We start from the raw sequence: 25,420 nt of genomic DNA, 5'->3' as shown, positions 1-25,420 counted from the left end.
AGGGAATGTTGAAGTGGTCACTTGGGTTTCTGTTCTGAAGGGACCAAGACTGGGAATCAGCACACCCAAGCGGTCCCCACCCAGATCAAGCTGTGTAGCACGCTCAGGCCCCTAGCTCCTTTGACCCTCTCCCATTCAGTCCTTCCAAAGATAACTGTCCTTCTGACCTCTATTCCTTTATTACTTTAGTTATTTGTGCTTAGTTTTGACCATGTAAGTAGAATCATTGACCATGTAAACAGAATCACTGAGCATAAACTATCGTGTGTCTGACTTTTCCCTTAGAGATTTGGGCAGAAGCTTTTTATTTCATTACTGTGTTATTCATTATGTGAATATATCACAATTTATTTATTGTTCCTCTGACAATGGACATCTGGGCTGAGTAGCTTTTTGTTTTGTTTCGTTTTTTTTCCCCCAAGGAAGGAAAGTTAATTGGCTTGGTTATATTATAGAAGCCTGAGAATTGGGACATCCTTGCCGATTTAGACAAAACCACTGGGTGGTGGGAAGGTGTGTGGGGGGCAGATATGGAAACCGTAACTGAGGTATGAAGGATTTGCTCATGTCCCTACCTTTCTGGGTCTTCATCTCATTTTTTACATTCTAAAGCTCTAGAGATCTTTTCCCGTTAAGCTGTTTGAGAAGCCACAGAATAAATGCCAAACTCTATGCTTCACTCATTGGCATAATGTCAATTATTGTACGTTCTTGAAAGAAAGTTCTTTTCCAGGATGTTGGGTTAAACAAAGCAACCTATGTTTTGCTCAGCGCAGGAATTCTCATAGTCTTTATAACACAACTGGGCATTTGGGGTCTCCAAGGGTGAAATATAAAATATAGAGACTATTTCCTACACTTAGGAGGCCAAACATCTTCCCCCCCTCTCAGAAAATTTATTATCACTTTTCAGATTTAATATTTCCTAAGATCCATAATAAAAAAATTTGAAACAACTCTATGGACTGTATCATGTGACCCCCTAAAATTGATCTATGAAAGGCCGAAGCCCTAATGTGACTGTATGAGGAAACAGGACTTCCAAGAAGGTCACTGAGGTCAAATGAGGTCATAAGGGTGATGTCCTGATCCAATAGAATTGGTGCCCTTACAAGAAGAGGAGACACCAGAGAGCTAGTGCGCGTGCCCCCTGTGCCCCAACATGTGCTCAAAAGGAAAGACCTTGTGAGGGTACAGCCTTCTGCAGGCAGGAAGAGGCCTCACCAGAAGCCAGAGCCCCTGGCACCTGGACTGCCACCTTGAAAACTGTGAAGAAAAGGATGTAAAAGCCACACAGTCTGCAATGGCTTGTGTGGCAGCCAGAGGGGCCGAATCCCACCATCTCAAGGTCAGGTCAGCATGGTCCTCAGAACTTGGTGCACCTCAAGGAAATGGGATGGTTTACTCTGCCACAGGCCTGTTGCATCACTTCCCTTTCCCCGTAAGAAGCTGTGGGGATTTCAACCTTCCCATCCTCAAGAAAAAAAAAATGAATCCACACAAACACACTCCCGTGTTTTATTCATTCCCTAAAACTGTTGCTGAATTAAGTCTCTCGTGTTTAAGATTTGCATAGCCCCTCCAGTTCAGGCCCCTCCTTCCTGTCTTCGGTATAATTGCTAAGCCCTCCATTAACTGTGATGGATTTTTATTACCTCTCTTCTGAGGAGAGGATTTATATGTCTTTTAATTTGTGTAAGTTGGACTGCATCATAAATGGCTCACTCTCGACCAAGCCGTAAGCTTGGCAAGAGAAGACCTTGTTTATTAAAATCTAATTAACAGAAGTTTCAGAATGTCCCTGAGTGGGTTACTGAATTTCTCTTTTTCTCCAAAACCCAACAAAGATCAAATATCCAACTGGCTGTAGTTAACCGCAGGCTCAGAACCTCACTGTGACATGATTGGCCAGTTCTTCTGTTAGTTTCAGTGGTTTCCTCCGAGGATGCAGCCCAAGACTCATTCCCTACGATACTTTGGCCACCATACTTCATAAAAGCCATGTGCCTGATGATTCATGGTTTGAAGAAAGAGGTCCAGGTGCTCTTTGTTCTCCACATCTAAAGCGAGATGATGCTGAAATCTCAGGTGTTCTTAATTAGGTGCCACTTTAAGTCACTCTCTGAACAAAGTTACACACTACCTGTGCAAATAGACAGGAGTATTCATGCCTTTTTGCTTTCAAGCTGGGAAAATAATGTTGGCAATGGGATAAAATGTAATGAGTTGATTCAGTTCCCAGTCTATCTAAAAAGATCTCTTAATGCTAAAACCCCTTTAGTTTCCACCCTATCTATCGCTTCTTCCATTTCTCATTGCAACTTCAAAACAAGAGTTTAGGGCTTGTCTCTGCTTTCTCAATTCCTATATAATTATTGCACCAAATTCTTTGCAGTATGCCCACCGTATATGTCTCCGTATTGATATACCTGACATGCTCTCTTAATTTTTTGATACAAGACATTTTGCAATGTTAAAAATATTTTACCTGTTTTTCTCTCAGAAGTGCTCTGTTCCCTTGGTTTATATCACTCATTGTTTTTGTTTTTTACTTCCTCCCAGATTTTAGATCCTTTATCTTAAATTTCCTTGGTTTCTCCTTCCTCCTTCATGCCTGACACCGATGGCGATCTTTAGGCTCTTTCCTTGGTCGACTCTCACTCACGTAAGAGGTTTTTCAAGTTTTACTTTTACTTGTACCATCTCATCCTAAAGAACAAGTGCTTATCATTATTGTAGCCAAGGTGTACATCCCTCAGCATTTTTGAAATATTGATAACATGAAAATAAGTATTAATCAGGCACATGGGGAACACCTGTACCTCCCAGCTACCCAAGAGGCTGAGGCACTAGAACTTCAAGTTCAACACCAGCCTCAGCAACTTAGCAAAACCCTTTGTCAAAAAAAAAAAAAAGTGTTGGGGACATAGTTCAGGGGTAGGGCACTAGCATAAGGTCCTGGGTTCAATCCCCAGTACTGCAAAATAATTAATTAAGCCAAAATATTGATCATCTTAAAGGCCTTAGTGAATTCAGAGACAGGTAAAAGCTTCCCCTTCAAACTAGACTTTTGTGTTCACTAGTGGAGCATAGAGACCTGCTGAGATGAAGTAGGAGTGATTAAGTATATTAAAGATGATGTGATGTTTGTAGAGAAAAGGTGTGGTGATCAATATGAGAATCATTTACATTGATGTGTTACTTGGAAAGAGCTTTAGATATGGCCACAAGAAAGAAAAACAATACTTCTTGGTTGAAAAAAGAATACATATATCATTGAAAACTAACGCCTTTTGGTATGGTCAAACCCATGAAATAAAAACTCAAGGCCCATTCCCTTACTCTGAGGCCAAACGTGTCAGGTCTGATGTTTTGAGTGGGCAAAGGAAGTGGAAAACTGATCATGGTCTTTCATGTTTAAAGAGCTCTCTGGAAACAGTGGAGGAAGAATTTACACGGATTAGATAAAAAAAAAAATTGATATTATAAAAATTGTCTAGGGTTAGAATTCCTTCTATATCCAGGGAAGAAGTCATAAATTGGGTTTTTCCAGAATGTAAACTAAAACCCCTTGAGTTTCCACCCTATGGCTTGTTTCATTTCTCATTCCAACTTCAAAACAAAGGTTTAGGAGTTGTCTCTACTTTCTCAATTCCCATGTAATCATTCCACATTCAACGCTGAGTGCCAGGCTTGCCAGCGTGACCCAGGGACGCTCCTCAGATGGCGGAGGGAAGCCGTTCCTAGAGCCCACGCTCCACCCAGGCACCTCCGCCACCATGAGAGGGCTCAGTACATGTCTTCTGGAGCCAGAAGACACGAGGTCCAACCAAATCACACGAGCCTGGAGGACCCCCGTCTAGTGTCCAGGTGAAGGCACACAGAGGTGTGGGCCATGGCCTCCCTTCAGAGTTCTGTGTGTGGCTGTGTGTGTGTGGGCAAGATGCAGTGGATGTGACATGAAGCCAGACGTGCAGCCTTTGAAGAATCCCACCTGGGGGCCGTCCAGCCAGGAGGGAGGAGGGAGGTGAACTATGCAAAACCAGGAAAAGCCAGAAAGGGACAGGTGCGTGTGCGTCATTCCAATTCCTGCATCGGTGTTTTAGTTAGAAACAAAACTTAAAACACACTCAGAAGAGCCCAGCTACTCACCCTAATTTTCAAAAATGGACCGAGCTAGCCTAAAAAAAAAAAAAAAAAAAAATATTTTCCCATTGACTATTTCTGAGATGCTGGGAGTTGGCCATTAATTGCTAGAAACAAAAATATATAGAAATAGCAAGGAAACTGCACATCAAGGGACCCTCACGTTACTCATGCATCTCAGAGCCATGATTCACCAAAACAAGGATCACTTGCCTGGGGAGAGTATGAATGTACAGAGTCAAAGGAAAATGTCAGTGATCCAAAGTCATTTTCCATCCCGGGAGATAATTTTCCTGTACATAAAAATAATAGATTTCCATATTATTTAAAGTAATGATTGTGTTTATTTTAGCAGAACTTGAGAAACGTAAATATATCTACTCCTCTTTAACTTTAGAGCATTGGAGATTTGGTCTTTTTTTCCTAGCTTAGCTACTAACCAGTTGAGTACCTAAAACCAGGGCTTGTTCTATTCCTACTCTGCTACCTCTGGATCTAGCTAATAACTAGATCATATCTCCAAGCACATGCTGGATACTGCTCTAATGGCTTCTGGGCAACTCTGTAGGACCCTAAAGTCCTACCTTCAAAGGGCCCATACCATCAGTGACCCCACTCCATGACAAATAGACCTGACACCTAACGTGGTTTATGCCACATATTGAAGGATGTCAAATTTGTTCAATCACAACTTCCTGCTCTAGAGTTAAATACACATACACAAAAGCAGAATCAAAGAACCATATCATAGCACATCTATGTAAAAAAAAAAAATTGCTCAGATAAATTAGCCAATTTACCTTTATATAGACACAGAGTCTTAAAGACTCATCTAAGTCTTATGTTGTTTTGCTACATTAGTGATTTATGAAACTCCCAATTAAATATTACTTTCTAAAGAAAAAATAAATAAAACCTCAATTACAGAGAAAGAATAATCAAAGTGTTTCAAGGGCTTTCAAGAGACTCCACTATGAGCCAGGGCTACTTTCCATCTCTCATCATTAATAGGAAGCCTCATTAACTGGCATGTGTGTTTATTCCTGTATGTATTTAATCATCAAGCACCACGCAGAGCCAGCCACTTCTCAGTGCCAACTTGTGTTTATTTTATAAAGTTTCATGAAACAATACATCTGCCCTCAGGGAACTTGCATTCCAGAAAGGCAAACCAAAGAACAGTATTTTGCATAAAATCTCCAAATGATTACCATGGCTTTCTGAGACAGTCTAACCTGAACAGAGAATTGTCTAGCATTTACAAAAGGCCTGAGCTATTCCCACTGAAAAGGAGTAATTGAATCTGTAATTACCTTCATTTCATAGGGGACACAGGCATGGATTCTGAAGATCTAATCATGAAGGTTGTTTTCTTAATTACTCTAATTGCTTTGTAGGGAACACTATCTTGTGGCCCTAAGGAAGGCTCAACAGTCAATGGTGACTGAGGACACCACTGGAAGTATCTAGAAAGTTCTTTATTGTGTTTTAGACAGCTCTGCTGTTTACTTCACCCTCTGATGGTGGAGTGATGCTGCTGTGACTGTCTTGTGTGTTCTATGAGCACAGCCCTGGACTACAGGTAGACATGATTTTGGTACATAGAGGAAACGCAAACCCACATCGTGGTTGGCTTGGGGGGCTTCCCTTTTAAGAATGCAGTCACCTCCACCTCATCATCCCAGAGAACTTCCTTTCTCTCCCTACTCCAGCCTCCACCATTCATGGAGATCTCATTTATAGGAGTAGCCCTTTGTCTTGTCCAAAGACAGTATTATTGCAAACTTAATTTAAGGGTCGAATGTAGGACAGATGAGGCTGGACACGGGGAATTTTCAGGAAACAGATTGATTGGCTGCAGGGTCCAGAGGGGAAATTGCCTAAAATTCTCTGGACCTTGAGTCTGGAAATTCCTTTAGAATTTTTCACTTACCCCAACCTGTAACACCTGTAAATTCTTTTACCCTGTGGGAGGAGGGGTTTGAAGGTTTACATGACAAGTGCATTTTGTTGCATTTTTTCAGGTGAGACAGAGGTTTTACAAGTTTTTTTTTTTTCTGCAAACCTGGCATTTACAAAAACGAGGAAGCTACAAACCACAATGCCTTCTGCAGAAGTTTTTGCTGATATCCTGAGTAAAAACCTTTCTGACAAGAAGAGAAACTTCTATGTTACGAATACGATCGGGGTTTCTGCTTAATTATGGTAAAGATCTTCTAAGTGGGGGTCTCTGGTCTGCTTCAGGTCTAACGAGTTTTTTTTTATTATCGATTCTGGGTTTAGGCCACACCTCATTCTTTGGACAGAATGGACACACTGATGAACTGAGCAGAGCAAGTTGACTTTATAGGCAGAAAAGGGCTGAAGGAAGCAGAAACAGAGATCAGAGTGTGGGCTAGTTGTGTCAAAGTTACTTTCTTTACAGGGTTAAAACAGCGGACTTCTTAGCATGCTGGCTCAGGTCCATGGCCAATTCAGATTAGCTGCTTTGAATCTCCAGTGATTTGGAAAAATGGTGTGTGCTGAGGTTGCGTTTTATCACGTGGCACTTAGCACAAGTGACTCCATGTTGTTTTAGTCTGAACTGGGCCCAGGACAGGAGCCTAGTCTAAAACAATAGTCTGCCCCGGCTCTATTCAGCATGCTCCTTAAGGCATTGCTTCTACGAAAAAGGCATGGAAAAAAAATGTTTTGTCACAGTATTTTCTAGGAGAGATTTTAATAGGACCACAACCGAAGAGTGGACACATTCCTTTTTAAGAGAAAAGTGGCTGTTCACATCCCCAGAGCAGAGAAGATACAGAAAGATTAAGTTGGAGACAATAAAGTAAAAACTCTCCTTTACTTTAAAAAATATTAAACTAGAATGAGTATTGACTTGAGTATATAGGTTTCCTGCACTTTTTTAGATAACATTAGACATAAACTTTTAAGCAATCATATAGAGTTTGTTATTATACCATGGAGTGGCCTCTTGTTCCTGGGTAGAGTCTGTCTCACTTTGTGTAATAAATGTGTTTCTGAATGATTATTTGGGAATCCAAATAATCTGTTAACTGTTGGGACATGACATTTCCAGAGAGTGTAGGAACTCCTTGAGGTAAAGATTTGATGCTAAAAGTGTTGGCATTTGAGTGATATTATAAGTGCAAGTAGTGACCATTGAACAGAACTGACCATTAATCATGTTCTGGAACCCCAAGAATGTCTGGTTTCAATGAGGTACAGTCCCTCATTTTGAAGCTAGTTTGGGACTGTGACGGGTGTTTCAGGTTGGGGTAAGTGACAAATTCTAAATGAAGACTGGAAAAGAGACGAGAGCATAGATAAAATGGATCAAACATTTTCTGCTATTTTGAAATTTTAACTTGTTAAATTTTTATGTTAATTAAAATAATCTTTTTTTTTAAAAAAAAAAGAATGTTTATAAAAGTCAGGATGAAGAGAACAGACAAAATGAGGGTGTTCCAAAAGAGGTGTTCCAGCCAGGCGTGGTAGCACACAGCAGTATTCCCAGAGGCTCAGGAGGCTGAGGCAGGAGGAACGTGAGTTCAAAGCCAGCCTCAGCAAAAGCAAGGTGCTAAACAACTCAGTGAGACCATGTCTCTAAATAAAATACAAAAGAAATAAAAATTTTATAAAAGGGCTGGGGATGTGGTTCAGTGGCCAAGGGACCCTGAATTCAATCCCTAGTAACTGCCCCCCAAAAAAGAGGTGTTATGAGATCTGACCTAGGAGACAGGGCCAGTGGATTATGTACATATTCTTCATATTCTTAACAAAACTTTTAAAACAGGGTAAAGTGTTCAAAACAGGGAGCTGTCTTGAAGAATGGTATTCCCCATTGGTAGGCTGGCCTTTGCAACTATCTATAGTTCTTTTTTTTAAGAATTTATAGAATATGATTTACATACCATAATATTCATCTAATTTAAGTATATGCTTCAAAGATCTTAAGTAAATTTACTGACTTGTGCAGTAAATCACCACAATACAGAGTTGGGACATTCCCATAACTCCTATTACATTGTGCAAATATTGTGGAGGGTCCTCCGGTGAGATTCCTCTTTACCACTCATCTGTTTCTCGCCCCAGATCCAGGTGACCTCTAATCTATTTGCTTCTTCTATAGATTTTCCTTTTCTGGGCATTTTATTTAGGTGGAATTATAGAATATATTGTCTTCTGTGGATGGTTTCTGTCACTTACTATAGTTTGTTGAGGTTTATTTATGTCGTGACATGGATCCATGTCTCACTATTTTACATTAATGAGTAATATTCCATTATATGGAGATAGCACATTTCTTGTATCCATTCATTTGTTTATGGAATTTGGGGTTGTATTCATTTGGGGGCTAATATAAATAAAGCTGCTATAAATATCTCCTTAAAATCAGTTTAAGATTTCAACAAACATTTATCTCTATCTCCCCATCCTCATATCCTACCTAAAAGTCTTCATGTGGACATATGTTTTCATTTCCCATGTAAATGCACAGGGTGGAATTATTGGGTCACATGATAAATCTATGTTTGACTTTATAAGAATCTGTCAAAATGCTTTCAAAAGTGTCCCTTTCTCTCATCATGCACAAAAGTTAACTCAAAATGGATCAAGGACCTAGGAATCAAACCAGAGACCCTGCATCTAATAGAAGAAAAAGTTGGCCCCAATCTCCATCTTGTGGGGTCGGAGTTTGTGCTATAGGTATCTTATTAAGATTCCTTAATAAGACACCTATAGTACAAGAGTTAAAATCAAGAATCAACAAATGGTACATATTCAAAAAGTTTTTTCTCAGCAAGAGAAATAATAAGAGAGATAAATAGGGAGCCTACATCCTGGGAACAAATATTTACCCCTCACACTTCAGATAGAGCTTTAATCTCCAGGGTAGACAAAGAACTCAAAAAGTTAAACAACAAAAAAACAAATAACCCAATCAACAAATAGGATCTGAACAGACACTTCTCAGAGGAGGATATACAATCAATCAACAATTACACGAAAAAATGCTCACCATCAAAGCAATCAGAGAAATGCAAATTAAAACCACTCTAAGATATCATCTCACTCCATAAGAATGGCAGCCATCATGAAGTCAAACAATAGTAAGTGCTGGCGAGGACGTGGGAGGGAAAAAGTACACTTGTACATTGCTGGTGGGACTGCAAATTGGTGCAGCCAATTTGGAGGGCAGTATGGAGATTCCTTGGAAAGCTGAGAATGGAACCACCATTTGACCCAGCTATTCCCCTTCTTGGACTATACCCAAAAGACCTAAAAGGAGCATACTACAGGGACACAGCTACATCAATGTTCATAGCAGCACAATTCACAATAGCTAGACTGTGGAACCAACTTAGATGCCCTTCAATAGATGAATGGATAAAAAAAATGTGGCATTTATAAACACTGGAATATTATGCAACACTAAAAAATCACAAGATCATGGCATTTGCAGGGAAATGGATGGCATTAGAGCAGATTATGCTAAGTGGAGTTAGCCAGTCCCTAAAAAACAAATGCTGAATGTCTTCTCTGATATAAGGAGATGACTCAAAATAGAGTAGGGAGGAAGAGCATGAGAAGAAAATTACCACTAAACAAGGAAGAGAGGTGGGAGGGAATGGGAGGGAGAAGGGGAATTGCACGGAAGATGGAAGGAGACCCTCATTGTTACTCAAAATACATATACGATGGTGTGAGGGGGGGAAGAGAAAAAAAGAGAGAAAAGTGTCTCAGTAGATTGGATAGAGAGAGGTGATGGGAGGGGAGGGGAGGGGAGGAGAGTATAGGGAGGGCAGCAGAATACAACTGACACTATTATTGCAGTATGTATAAACGTGGCTGTATAACCAATGTGATCCTGCAATCTGTACGCATGGGAAAATGAGAATTCATACCCCATTTGAATCAAATGTATGATATGTCAAGATCATTGTATTGTCTTGAGCAACTAATTTAAAAAAAGTGTACCTACAATGTATAATGAATCTCCAAATCCTTGTCAATCAGTGTCATTGTCTGTCTTCTTAACTGTGGCTATCCTAGTAGGTATGAAATGCCATCTCAGTGTAGTTTTGGATTTTTATCGGGGGGCGGGGGGGGGAAGGTGGACAGAACCAGGGATTGAACTCAGGGGCACTCAACCACTGAGCCACATCCCCAGCCCTATTTTGTATTTTATTTAGAGACAGGGTCTCACTGAGTTGCTTAGCACCTCGCTGTTGCTGAGGCTGGCTTTGAACTCTCAATCCTTCTGCCTTAGCCTCCCGAGCCACTGGGATCACAGGCATGTGCCACTGCACCCGGCTCAGTATAGTTTCAAACAAATTTTCCTAGTGACTAATAATGTTATTTGTTTATTTCACATTTCCACTTTGTGTGTGTGTGTGTGTGTGAGAGAGAGAGACACTTTCTGTAGCTAAAACTTTTATTCCCTGGGTTCTTTCCAGAAATTTCTAGCTGAGGTGATGTGGTAGTATCGGGGAACTATTAAGACTCCACAAAGGAGTCCTCTGATGGGATTGTGAGACACACTCCTAGTGAGACTTTCACAGCATCTGGAAGATAAGCAGGCTCGCCATTGTAGCAGCTCCAGTTATTTTTAAATTGTTTAAATGCTCTTCTTTTCACTGAGCTAAGAGTAAGACCGAGCTACCTAGAGGCTGGTCTGCTTTCCCAGCAGGCAGAGGAAAAACAGAAGAGCCAGAGGGAATTTCTCAGAAAAGCAAAAGGCAATGCCCGATGAAAGGTGCAAAATCTGTGGATCACGCTCCTCTTCAGCCCCGTGCAGAGGGCCCTGGGAGACCCCCGAGTTCAGAGCCTATTGGAAACGGATGACAGGGTGTTCCCGATGTGCAGGGGTCCTGTCGGATGTGATTAGCTCATTATGCTAACGTGATAACTGGTTTACTGAGTATCCCCTAAATTAGATTGACCTCAATCTCCAAAGAGCATAACATCAACGGTCTAGTTTTGCTTACTAAAAACAAGAAAATTCACACTGGGTCCTAAGGTGGACATCAGGTGGACACTGTGGAGGGTTCCTCTCCAGATCTGAGGTCGTGTGGAAGTGGGTTGTGCTGAAGAATCACGTCAGGAACTTTGGTCAAACTACTTTATTGGCATCCATGAGTGTGTCTCCACAACCAATGTGAGCCCCCATTGCTTTGTGAATTTCATATACCTCTTTTCTTTTTTTTCCTTCCCCAATTAGGTAAGGGCTATCAGAGGGCTGTAACTATTACCCGTGCTGCACTCTGTTAAAACTTCGGTGGTTGATTTGGGTCTCAGGTAGCTCTGGGGGGCTCATTTGCTCAGTGTGGAGATGGAGGAGGCCAAGGGCAAGTCAGACTGCAGACATCCTTTAACTTGGAACTTACGTGAAGCATCAACGTTTCAGACTAGCTAAGTGCATTTTTAAAATCACCTTCTCACCTCATCTAAATGAGAACTAAGAGAAAATGCTTCTAACTGATGCAGTGATTTCTTATTTTATTCTGAAATTTTCCTCCTTAGAAAGTCCTAGAATGTGATACTGATAGTTTAGAATTGAATCTATGCTGTACCACTTACGCACTGGTGACTGGGATCAAAACAAATGCTCTGATTATCATTCTGTTATCAGTGAAATGTGGGGTAATATATATTACTAAGTGTAATTAGCAAATCAAGATTTTAATTTTCAGTATTATCGACCCATAATACGAAATTGATTGTATGGACAAAAATATGGCTTATCAGTTTCTATTATCCCTGACGCTCATCACTTTTTATAGAAAAATAATTGATTAATGGCCAGTTTTTACATCAAAAAATAAGTCCAAACTCATTTATAGAATTATTATGAAGATTTTAAATTCCCAATTATGAAAGCATATGATTTCTTATTAGATTAAACACATACAAATATTGGCAACAGTGATTGGAATATTTCAAAAGGTTTATTTTTAAAATACTCTTACCTTAGCCCATATTTCCCTATAAAGCACTTACTTTCTCACTCATCACAAAAAGACAAACAGAGCCAAGCACTGGCATGGATCTAGTGCACCCTGACTTCTCAGATGCTGCAGAAGGAATTGTACAATTGGTACAAACTCTTGGGAAAGGTGCTCAAAATTATCCACTAAAGCTAAACATACTTTTTGACCCAGCATTTCTAATTTTGGGTAAATGTTTAACATAGGTAAATGCTAATAAGTAACACACTTATAAGGAAGTTCTTGGCAGCATTGTTCACCATCGGCAAACACTGGAGAAAAGCAATCACGATAGGAACGTACTCATTTTCTATAATCTCTTTTTCAATTTTTTTAATTATTTGAAAAATTTAAAATATTTTTAATAAAATGGTAGTTATCCATGTCTTGACTGTAGGGAGGGGAGAGAAGAGGTGCTTCTGGGGGTGCTGGAAGTGTTCCTGACCTGTATCTGAGGCATGGTTACACTGGTTCTCCATGAACCACATGTGACATATATGTGGAGGTGTATATAAAAATTGGTTCCACTGTACTGTCCAGATTTTCGTGAGCATTATGCATTTTATTACAGAATGTAATGAGGACATTCCCACTCAGAATCATGTTTTTCATAAAACTCCCCGTGCAATCTTGCATATGAGGGTAGCTGAACAGTAAGAGTGCCTGCGGCCGCACAGCCCACCCTTCCCAACAGGAGGCATATCTGCTCGGCCAAACTGATGCAGGACAGAGCAAGTTCCATCAAAAAGTCAATTATTAATTAAGTTTAGTTCTTTTATGTAAATTGAGGTTGAGGTGTTCCTCTCATTTATGCTCAGTGCATCTACCCCCGCCCGCCTTTGCCCCTCTCCTTGTCTATTATACCCTGGACACCTGAGTTAGGCCCCATCTGCTGCCGGTGATGGTCAGTAGGATATTTACCCAATAAATTTCTGGAGGAATTGTACATAAAGATGATTTAAGCAGAAATCTGCAGTTTTTTTTTTTTCCTGTGAAGGGCTAAACAATAAACCTTCTAAGCCCTTGTGACCAGGCTCAGCCCTTGGGGCCAGATGGTCTCTGTCACAACTTCAAATCTCAAGTTATAGCATGCAGCCATGGACAACATTGTTTTTAAAAAATGGCTTTCTTTCAATAAAACTCTATTATGGATACTGACAACGAATTTTATATCATTTCCATGTCACTAAATATCTTCTTCTTTTTTAAATAACCATTTAAAAACATAAAAATCAATCTTAGCTTCTTGGACATATGGAAGAAAGAAAGCAGGGAACAAGGAATTTGGTTTCCAGGACTTATTTGCAGAGCCCTGATTTAGAGTCATGCAATTCTAAGTGACAGACCTCTCCTACAGGATCTCTGCCCCACGTCCCACGGGAATACAATCCATGGTTTCCACTTGATTGTCATATTTCAGTGTGTGGCTGAAGGAGACTTCATTTCTCATTCCTTTAAGGATCACTAGATAACATGACATGACACGATTTTTTAAAATATTTTTTAGTTGTAGATGGACATAATACCTTTATTTTGTTTTGTTTTTGTAAATTTTTTTTTAATGTTGTGCAGGGGATCGAACCCAGTGCCTAGGCGAGCACTTTACCTCTGAGCCCCAGCCCCAGCCCCTTTGACATGATTTTAATACATACATTGGTAGCCACAGTGTTGATAATAAGCACAGGACTTGCCTAGATGATGTTAGTTCATATTTGATAAATAATTATTTAGAAAAATTTTATTATGGAAACTTGAAAACAGTGAAATAACTAAGGCAGTGTACTATATGTGTGTGTGTATGTGTGTATATATATATATATATATATATATATTTTTTTTTTTTTTTTTTTTTTTTTTTTGAGGCCCATTAACTAAGTTCCAGTGCCTCCTCCTTCCTGGGTTTCTTGAGGCCTGACACAAGAGGGAGCCTGTGTTGGCTGACATTCTAGGTCAGAGGACAAGTAGCCACTCCTTAGGGCTGAGTTTCTTCAGGGCAAGTTGACAGGTTGGCTCCTCCCAATTCCCTGCACTATGCCTAGAGATGTGAATGGCAAATCTTTAGCCTGATAACTGAGCTGTGTCTCTCATTCTTGGATCATTCAAAATCAGAGTTCAAAGCTGTTATTTATGTTCACACGTTGAACAATACAAACTATCATATAAAAGGGGAACTTTGTAGCACGATTTCAAACTGTTCTGTGCCTTTCAGTCTTCGAGCCCCAAATGAGAGAGGGAATCCCTTAGCCACAGCAGCAGGAAAGCAGGGTGGGCCCCAGTTAGGTGAAATCTGCTGCACAAGACCAAAAACACAGTGCTGTGCGCAACTCACCTCCGTCCACCAGGAACGTCTCCTGGGCCTGTGCGCACTGTCCTAGAAGGGGTACCTCACTGCTAGCCCTGTCCTCTTGGTTTATGTTGGGCGGGTAGAGGGTAGAGTTGGGAGACCTGAAAACAGGTAAGGCCAGGTAGGGTAAACATGAGCCTGGGCTTGAATCTCAGATGCACTCCTCATTATAGATGGAAATGGATGCTTCCTAGCACCTGCTCATTGCCAGAACCTTCACATTAACTATTTGGGTTGTTAAAGTGAACAAGAGGTGACCACGACACCCAAAATGTTCTTTATCGAGCGGATGCACAGCAGGCAAAAATCTCCCGAAGGAACTGCTTCAAAGCAATTAAGGACACAAAGGATTTTTTAAATGGGTTGTTTCATATATTATTTAGGTGACTTTATTGAACCTTCGATTCAGTAACAACAGGAAATTCTGCCTGTGTACTCTGTGTTCTGCACATGCTCTGGTCCACCCTTCAGCTAAAAGAGTAAACAGTGTATGAGTTATGAATCTCTGGAAATCAGGGTGTCAGTGTGTTTTCTAAAGGACGAAGGTTCCAGCACTGCTTCTGAGCCATGTGCTGTGACAGTCCCCGCAGACAGCAGAGGACAAGTCTGCCTGGGATTTTGCTCAATGAATTTCTGAACAGTGACTGATTGCCGATAGTTATTAGACACCATAAGCGATGATCAGACAAGACATGTTTCTAACTCAGCCTCCTCATCCTTTTCTGTCTTTCCCTGTGATCCAGGAGGAAGGATGCCGGCTTCTTATCCTACAAAGATCACCTGCCTGTGAGCCAGGTGGTGGTTGGAGACACCGACCGGCAAGGCTCAGAAGCCAAACTGAGTGTGGGTCCCCTGCGCTGCCAAGGAGACAGTAAGTTTTCTCAGTGGCTGTGGCTTGTAATTTTTCTAGCACGCATACGTAAATCGTCCTTCCGGGCTCCTTGAAGGATGCTAGAAAATGGTTTCTCTTCCATGGGTCCCGCTGGACCATCATGAAACACAAGCAGAAGCAACAGAGAGCTAAACAGACCTGTGTTTGTAGAAGAGGGCGACGGGCCGGAAGTCTCCAGTACAGGAGCCTAGATTTGGGCACAAGATGTGGCTATCCATCTTCCTTTCATATGCATATGTAACAAGTTTGACTACCTAAGTTTATGGTAATATAAATAGCAATGCTAATAGCATAAAAGCGGCACTCAGCAGCTGGGATCCCACTGAGTGCTGCTGTTAATGCCATTAGCATGACTATTTATATCACCATAAACTGGGTTTATGGTGATATAAATAGTAGCATTATGGTTTAATGTATCATTGTAAACTTGGATTATGGCCATATAAAGTTTGACATGATTGCTATCAAACTTCATCATCATCAAAGCTTGATGGTCCCTTGAAAGCCAAAGATCGTTTCTGCGGCTACATCTTGCTTTCAGGATTAGGCGCCACAGAGAGGAATTGGGGGCTGCTGGCTTGGACAGCGGGAGGTAAGGGAGTGAGAGTCAGGACCCACCTAATTAAGGGCACCGTTAGGATTTTATGTTGTTTGATGCCCTTCTGTGTGCTTTATGTGAGGCGACAGGGAAACAGCGACAGGTTGCCATGGGGATTCTGCAACAAGCATCCTGGGTATCGTTCTCCCTCTCTTTTCTGCACATGTGGTTTGGGTAACTCTCTGGAGAGTTCTATGCTTTTGTGATTGTGCGACAGGCACGGAGAGTCCTAGATTCTCCTCTCTGAGTAACTGGCCTACCCAGAGATTTCCGGCAGGCCTCTCCACCTTCTCCGCCATGGTAATGAGAATAGCACCTGCATCCCGACGCCTCCCGGGGAGGCCATTAAAGATTTTAGTGCCTGGGTTTGTATTCCTCCTAGCAAAGCATTATGTGAGATGGAATAATTTTACTACTTGCTTAAATCAACGGAGAATTAGACCTACTCGATAATAAATAATTGCATCCACTCAAAAAGGTGTCCTAAGGAATGTAATGAGGCATGCTTCACAGTTTACTACTTAGTAAATCGAGGCTGTCAGCAATTAAAGCAGAGGAATGTCCTAATACAAAAGAGAGATGGAGTTGGTACTGATTTTTCTCTTCTTACATTGAGAAAATGAAAATGTTACATGTAAAATTGAAACTGGTCAAAAGATCTTTATCATGCATTTAGTGAACAATATTGTTTCATTTGTCTAGTCAGGCTTAGTAGAACTGCAAAGTAAGAAATTTAATTTCGACTGTTTAAGAAAAAGACACTGACATAAAATAATAATCAATATGCATTTTTAAACACATATGCTGAGGGACAAACTGTAATGTTCTCTAAAATTAGACAGGCTCTCATGTTTTGTAGAATGAAAATCAATTTTGTTGTGTTATAATTACCTATTAGCATATAAAGATAAAATATTTCTGGCTTATCAATTCTCATTCTGAATTTAGATTTAAATTAGAGAAAGGGCATCCATTAAATAATTGATTAGCTTAATATACTTATAAAAATCCCACTTCTGCAAACCTTTATTACTATTCTTAAGGAGAACGTTCTAGCAACATATAATAGGATAAGCTAGAATATATAGTTTACAGTTAATATTAGGTTGTTTTCTCCTAAACGACAAATAGTCCTCAGGAAGAATTAATTATGGGCCTGTTATTTGTTCAGCACCTGTTGGGTACTCTGGGAATAAGAGAAGAAGTTCCAACCATGTTTGAGCTGGGCATGGCAGCGCACACTTGTAATCTCAGCGATTTAGGAGGCTAAGACAGGAGGCAACTTGGTGAGATCCTGTCTCAAAATTTAAAAAATAGAAAAAGGCTGGGATGGAGCTCGGTGCACTGGAACTCTTGCCTAAGTATGAAGCCCTGGGTCAGTCCCTGGTACCACCCAAAAAAAACCAAAGAACAAAAAGTTTGAGAAATGCACATGAAAGAATATTGGAAAACCTAAAATAGTTTATAACTTATTAGATTTTCTGATATAAAATAATTACAACAGTTGCTCAGTAAAGGAATGACAGAAGTTGCATTTCAGGTAGACTTTATAATTAAAAAGCATAATGGTCAATGTTCCTTTGTATTTCTATTGGAAATGTGATTAGGTTCCATTATAAAGCCAAATGCTACCTCATTCATGGACTCATGGACATTGCATGATCTTAGTTTATAGGGAATGTTGCTTCAAAGACTCTTTTTCAATCATGTTTTACCTGATGCTTTGTGGAAACAAAACCAAGGTCCATATTAAATGGTGATTTTGTGCCATACTTTTGTGTTTGTAAGAGGCCAGATCACCCTTTTTCCCAGGCAACTGAGAACATGGACTGAACCTTGAACTTGACCTTCAGGTGGGAGTCAGTCATTCCTGGCCCACCGTGCCTTTAAGGGTGTTCTCACGCGGGTGTGGTAATGAAGTGTTCCACGCCAACACTGTTCCAGTTCTTGTATGTGTCTGATCTCCTTGAATTCCTACCTCCTCATGAGATGGGCTAGGCAAACACTAGAGTTTCTGTTGTACAAATGAACAAAATACTGCTTTGAGAACGGCATTTACTCAGCAAATTCCTGAGCGCCCTCTCAGGCTCCTGGAGGACAGATGGAGCAGAGGATAGAAACACAAGGTCAGCATTGTTGTTCTAACTTCATCCTCTTTCCTCCATCAATGGACAATTAAATTAAAATGTCTTCAAAATATGCCACTGGGGTCTTGTCTCACCCTGAGCCCCGTCTACCACGTCATTTCCAAACATAGCCTGGATGCTGGGGAGTTCAGTTCATGTGATCTAAGAAGTGCAGGGCATTTATCCTGTTGATAGAGATTAGCTTACTTTGTGTCCATTATTGAAGTGTGTTGGGAGCTACAGTTCAGAAAAAAACAATTCCATTGTTAAAAATGTCTCTGTCTCGGAGGAGCTGGGTGGTGACAGCCCTCACCTCAGTGTCTTCTGAATTAGGCTCCAGCCCTAGTTTTGGAGGACGAAACCACTGCCGTGGCTCTGCCCAGCCGTTTCCGTGGTTTCGGTTGACTTCCTGTGCCTGCTGAGTTTCATTTTCACTTTGATTCCTCTGAACTCATAGACCCATATAATCAAAATGCTAAAGAAAATCAGTGAGTTCCACCCAGGGATGCTGCATTTCCTATATAGCACTTATGCCTGTATGATTTTTTTTTTCCCCAAAACACATCCAAATGGAAACCTCAAATCTAAATGAAACTGCAAGTGTGACTGGTGATGGATGGTTTGCTGAGATACGAAGTGCAGAGGAGTTACCAACCCCCCTCCCAAACCATATCTGCTCACCTAGGAAGAAACAAAGGAGCCATTTAGAAGATCAAAACCCAGTAACAGCATAGACATTGTTTTCAAATTTATATATGTGATCTTTCTTGGAGGTGGCTGGTAAACTTGGATGGAATAGATTTCAGTGTGGGGAGGTAGAAATCTTATTCATGCTATATGTGGTGACTATACCTAATTGTAGGAATATAGTATTTGCTGGTTAAATGTTTTATCCTCATCCATGCAAGGTAAAGATTTACCATATCTCCTCTGGGGATGTAGAGACTTGAAACAATTAATTAGGAGCGAGTTTGCTACAAAAGCAAGTGTCTTCAATAAACCCAGATAGAAACAATTTTGGAAAATGTGTTGCTCAAGGACTGCTCCTGAGTCCATGCCAGAAACCAACTGGCTCTGGCTGCAAGAGCTGACAGGCAGAACCCTCACTTGAGTCACGCTGGGGGTCTCAGATGAAAACTCAATTTCTTAAAGCTGCAGAGGTGGCTCAGAGGCAAACAAGAAAAGGAAAGGCAGGCAGCAGACGCAGTTCAGGAGCACGGTAGGCGGGGGCAACGTGCAGCAGGAGAGCAAGGAAGCCGGTGATGGAGTTGCATCCCAAGGACAGTGGACGCTGGTTCCTTGGGAAAGTAATCACACGCGCCAGAGTAATAGTAAGGCCCAAGTCTCTCCAATGCAAGCATTTGACAAACCAGGACTGTATTCTGCTATTCCCTTACCACGAGACAGCACAGGGCGTGGGTCTACGTGTTTTTCCAGGGGTGAAATATTTCCACAGGGGAGCACTGGGTCTAGCTCTCAGTTAATATGCCACGAAGGCACACAGGCCACACAACTCTGTGTCCACACTCTTTGCCAAATGCTGGGGCAGCAGAAAAGGAGTAGACAAACAGAGGGACAGAAAACGGCTCAGTGGGGCATGGGGACAGTTTTTACTGTGAAGAGGAGGCAGCTTCCAGGTGCAGAGAAGGGTGGGAAGTTTCCCTCTTTGCCACTTTGCTGCTCAGGCTTCCAAGACACAAGGCAAGGAAAGGGCCTGGTGCAGGCTCTAAAGCCAGCATGTCCTGTCACCTCCTCCCTCCAATCTCCCCATGTCCTGGGAGCTGGAGAGCTGGAGGCTTTGTCCCTGTGGGCTGACAAGGACGCAGAAGCAGGGTCTTTGGGTGGGGCTGGAAGGTTCCTTCCAGAGCCCTCATTTCTGCTCCCGTGGATATTAGGATTGGAGCCGGAGAGGGGAAATATGCCTCTTATGCTCCTTGGGGGTTGACATATCTAAACATTGGCCAAGAGGGGTGAATTATCTTAAGATCATCTCTTTCACCCAAACCCTTGAAATCTTTTCTTCCCAGCTTCACATGTGCCTGGGATGCTCTCCTGCCCCTGCCTAGATAGATCCCACCAGCAGCACCCAACTCAAGCCCCCCATGGCTCCTCCCCACACTGCGTTTTCCCAGACTAACCTGCACCCACTTCATCCTCTGTAAGAAAGCCCCAGTCCCCTCCCAGCAGATGGGTACCCTGGGTTAGGTGATACTGACCAGTCTCACTGGATCATAAATTCTAACATGTGAATGATGAAGAATGCCTCTCTGGGCAAAGGCAGCGTGGGAAGTGTGGGGAATGGAGGGGGTTCCATGTGGATATAGTAGCCCCTCTCCCCTTCCTCCTCTAGGTCTATCCTCCAGAACATGGAGCCCCATAGTTGACAATGAGTGGGTGAAGAGAACTGGGGCAGGGGGACCGCAGAAGTATCTTCAAGGGCTGACTTATAAGTGGCTTAACTCACTTCTGCCCACATCCACTGTGCAAAATTCATAGGGATCCAGTCTAACTGCAAGGGTGGTGGGGAAGTGCAGATTTCCCATGTGACTGCGGGAAGAAATGGTGAGGACTTGTTCTGTGTCTGCCAACCTGTGTCTTCCAACACTATCTGAATTTGAAGCTAGTTCTGGAAGTGGAAGGAATAAAGGAGACCTGAAAAAGTCTCCTTCTTGTCATATGCATGGTGGAAGGAAGCCACAGCTTCATTCTCCACACCTCCTGACAGGTCCTAAAAGGATTGCTCCTTTCCCCTATTGCACAGATTCCGCCTCCCCTAACAGTGCGGGGAATTGCAGTAATTTAGCTTAAAGAGCCTAATTGCTTCTAGAACCAGGCAACACTTTATTCCCCCCAAAAATAGAGTCTGCAATCCAAATGGCTGAGCACAGGAGCTTGGTTTTACAGACAGGAAGGAACTGGAAAAAAAAAAAAAGTAGACTGGTCATCTCAAAGTCACCTTCGTTATAATATGGAGACAAGGAGATAATAGAAAAATAGGACTTGTTAACCTCAGATTGCTACAGGTCACTTGTAACGAGGTAAGGGTTAAAGCACTGTGGTGCCAGTTTGCCTATGTGGGAAATTTAACAGTTGCCTCTGTTTTCTTGATTTCTGGGAGGGTTGTACAGTTGGGTGTGGGTAAAGCCACTTCCTCTGTGCCGTCTGGATGGCGGAGCCTGCTTTCCTAAGATCCTCTCCTCCCTCTTTGGGTGCAGCTCTTGCTTCTGCCCTGATCTTTCTGCCACTTTCCCTGTCTAGTTGACTCTGACTGTGGCTCACTTTGCTTCCCTATCTTCGCTGTGAAAGGTTGTCACTTCCTTAGCCCCGCCCAGGAAAGAGAGGTCTCTCTGGACAGTCTGGGGAGGCTTGTGTTATCAGCACAGAGGACCCCCTCCTGCCTGCTCCATCCCCGCCCTGGCCATGAGCTAAGTCCTGTTTTCTTGGGCTTGGGCTTCTCTTCACCTGTGTGACGGTTACATCATCGTGATCTGCTCAGAATGATCACAATGGAGCAATAACACACCATCCAGGATAGATAAAGCTTGATCACTCTCCACGACTATGTTCTGAAGAGATACTCCAATATTTTTTCCTTTCCCCACTTCTTCTCATAAAACAAAGCGGTGCCCACTTGCTTCAAGGACAGCTCAAATCAAGAACAAAGCCCAGCTTCCTCAGGGTGGAGAAGTCTCAGAGATCAGCCAGTACAGACTTCTCATCTTACACTGAGGATCTGGGTCTCCTGAGGTTAAAAGACGCCTGGCCCACAGTCTCAGAGCTGGTTCATGGGAAACCACATGGAAAGAGAATTTGACAGAACCCTGCATCTTTAGGAATTCCCCTGGACAAAGATGAATGCTGAGACCAGCACTCTGACCTGGGATCTCTGCCTATCAACAGCTGACTGATGTGAAAAGGTGGTGCCAGAGTCCCTGATCTTACCCACTGCGAGCTCCGCCATCTGCAAACTCGATAGAAAACCATGGGTGTTGGTAGCTGAAAGTTGAGGCTGCTGCTTTTTCTTTTACTTTTCTTTTACGCCCAGTCCTAGTAGTTATTTGTTTGTTTGTTTGTTTGTTTTTGGCTGACAATGGAAGGCAGGGGGAAACCTGGAGTGATGTATAAAATCTTTAACCTCCATTTTCCCTTAATGTCCCTGGGCACCCGCTGCTTCCCTGGGCACCTGGCAACTGAGGAGCAGGAAAGGTTCTAGGAACCAGCAGAAAGTGAAATTTCAGGGATCACAGCCTAGATTGATTCCCGTTAAAAAGACGGAGCCTCTGGGAATCTCTGGGATCCTGTCTAATTACAAAGGCAGCAACTTTGTCCCAGGAGAAGGGAGCCTTCTCTTTTGTCTTCCACAAAGTGAGTGACTTTAAACAATTAGAAGAAATGGATATCACCCTGGGGAGGAATCGGCTCTTTAAGATGATCTGGCCATTCAACTTCAGCTACAAATTCACTGTTGAAATGGGAATATTTTTAAGGGTGTTTCCATTTTACTTGTGTGTAGTGCTCTGTATGTGTGTGACTGGCTTTCTCGCCTCTTCTTTCACATACGATTTGTATTTGGATTAGTCACATCCCACAGAGGCGGGAGTCAGTGTGAGAGGGACAGATGTCCAGGCTGGAGTCTGCAGGCTGCTTGTCCTCTCCCTGGGCACTGTCCCTTCCTGAACTTGGCACTGTCCCTTCCTGAACTTGGCCCTGTCCCTTCTTGAACTTGGCACTGTCCCTTCCTGAACTTGACACTCTCTGCAGAACGTAGAGAACCCTAATAGAATACACTTAGATCCCAATGCAACACCGACTCCAGATACTGAAATAAAGATTTTTCTGGAAATTGAATCCTCATAGGTGGGTTCCTCCATGAAACCCCAACCAAGGGATCTGTCTCACTATTTGCAGAAGAGAATAAGGCTTTGTCTCTTGGTTCCAAAACTTCCTAGTGTGGAACACACTTGGAATTGAGAATAACACTAGTTGACACAGATTCTAGCTCACTGCAGGATCCGTGCGCCTGGAATCCATTCAACCTAAGAGCTTTGACTTAGGAAAATGGGATGAGACCCTAATTATTTACCAGTTTCCACTTTAATGAGGGTAAAAAGTTTAACAAAGTGTAGGGAGTGAGGATGGAAGTTTGGATTCCTCGTGTGAGTTTGAGAATAAAGCTTGGAGACCTTATAGACCAGTCCCGTACAAACTTTAGAGTTCTTAGAAGTTACCTGGGATGTTGTCAAATGCAGATTCTGATTTAGGAAGAAACTTGAAATGCTATAAAGAACTCCTGCAGCTGATCGTGGACCACACCTAGTGTAGAAAAGGTGCACAGCTATGTGTTACATCACCCTTGGCTCCAAATCCCAACTCCCTGTAGGCAACTTGTGTCTTTGGACAAATTCCTTCACCTCTGTAGGCTTCCACTACCCACTTACAGCCTTACCTCAGTTCCAATGATGTGATTGTAACAACATCACTGAAGTCACTTAAATGAAGCCTAATTATCACCTTTGCATATTCTAAGTACACATTAAGTACTAGCCACCCTCATCATTGCTATCAGCATTCATTGTGTGAAGTATGGCAGGTTTGAAATCAGAAAAGTTCTGTCCATCTCCCTGCTCTGTGTTCTCCTGTCGGCTCCTCTTACCCTCCTCTCTGCACCTGTTCTGGAGAAGACCTGCCTACACTCTTGGCTAAATGGCAGCCATTCATTTTGCATCCTCCTAGCGTGGAGGTGGTCATGCCAGTACCTGTTTAAAGCTCACCTGCATTTGCTGAGTCCCAGGGGCCATATTCTTCCATACAAATGATTCCTCATCTTCTTTCTCCTCTTTGTTGCTCCAAAAGGTTAGCCTTCTCTTCACTGCCATCTTGTACCTTCCCTCAAAGAACCTAGAGAACCCCAACAGAATGCACTTAGATCCCAATAATGTAGCGGTCTTCACCAACCCATTCCACCACAAACAGCTCATCTGGATCAGGAGTCAGCTCACTCTTTCCAGAAAGGACAAATAGGAAACACTGTAGGCTTTGTGAGCCAGTGGAGTCGTTGTTTACTCAGCCATGTCACTCAAAAGTTGCCAAGGGCAATATGTAAACTAATGAGCCTGGCTGGAATCCAATGCACTTTTAATGACAGAAACAGGTGGCAGTCTGGATTTGTCCCAAGGGTCACCGTTTGCTGCCCTCTGATCTAGATATTTAACATCTTTTGGAGAAATTTGAACAAATTCATAAAATTTGGAAGATGTATATAATATTACGCAGATTGTTTTTCTGTTTTAATTGAGATTTTACATCTTTTTTAAACTTAGTCATAGAAACCTTACATTTCATCCGCTGGTATATACTGAGCAAGCATTCACTCTCCCCTTCAGCCTATCCTTCTCTTTCTCTGTGTATGCTCCTAGGTTAACCCAGAGGTACACAGTACCCTCCATGTGCTTAGCAATGATCTGGGGCACTGTGTGGATATCAAGAAGCTGCAGGAAGGTCGGCAAGCAGAACACAAGCCTTCGACTGTCATGTTCAAGACCACAATTGTTTTTCACCCTGGTATCCAGGGAAAGTTTTCAAAGCTGCAAATAATGGTAGTTCTCTTGCCTTAGAACCATCCAGTGGCTCCCCATGGGTCTTAAAATGCAAACACCCAACCACCCTCAAAGGCCCTGCGTGATGGGCCCTGCTCCTCAGTCCTCCCAGCTCCCCATTCCAGCTGTAGGGTCTCCTGCCTCCAGTGTGCTACACTTGTGCTGCCTTGGAAGCTTTCACAGGTGGCTTCCTCTGCCTGGAAGCTTCTCTTCCCAAGCCTTACTGAGCCGGCTCCTCCTGAGCCCACACTTCCCACTGCCATTGCACCTTCTCCATACCACTTAGCCCTGCCTGAAGCCACCCCTGCGATGTGCAGCCCAGTTCCCACATTAAAGCCCAGCGTCTGCACAGCCAGTCCAGGTTAAAAGCACAGACCCAGGAGGCGGCCTTCGCTCAGACACCAACTGCAAGCCATTCATGCTTCTGACCAATGGACTATAATTTAGGGGTTCCCTCTATCCCTTCATCATAACTCACTAGAAAGACCTAGAGAACTCAGAGATGTGCTGGAATTAAGAGATGCATCACAAGGAACCCAAATCAAGACTCCCCAGATGAAGAGATGCACGGGGCAAGGTCTGCGAGAGTCTCAAATGCAGAGCTGCCTTATCTTCTTCCCTTTGAGTGATAATGTCATACTCTCCTGTCACCTCAATGTGCACCACTAACCAGTCAAGCCCCCATGAGCTTCAGCTGCTCACAGCGTTGACTGAGATTTCATTATGC

General features: G+C 42.4%; 1 protein-coding gene across 1 annotated transcript in view; it reads left to right on the top strand.

The window, feature by feature from the left end:
* Window positions 1-25,420, top strand: part of Cntnap2 (contactin associated protein 2) — a 1,300,648-nt gene that overhangs the window by 945,473 nt on the left and 329,755 nt on the right. Inside the window, exon 15 of the mRNA XM_077795886.1 lies at window positions 15,225-15,352. Within this exon, the coding sequence (XP_077652012.1) occupies window positions 15,225-15,352 (128 nt within the window). The remainder of the gene's footprint in view (window positions 1-15,224; window positions 15,353-25,420) is intronic.

The sequence above is a fragment of the Urocitellus parryii genome, chromosome 3 (genome assembly GCF_045843805.1).
Source record: "Urocitellus parryii isolate mUroPar1 chromosome 3, mUroPar1.hap1, whole genome shotgun sequence".
Lineage (NCBI taxonomy): Eukaryota > Metazoa > Chordata > Mammalia > Rodentia > Sciuridae > Urocitellus > Urocitellus parryii.
The sequence above is the reverse complement of the archived record's forward strand: the minus strand, read 5'-3'. Positions and strand labels throughout refer to the sequence as shown.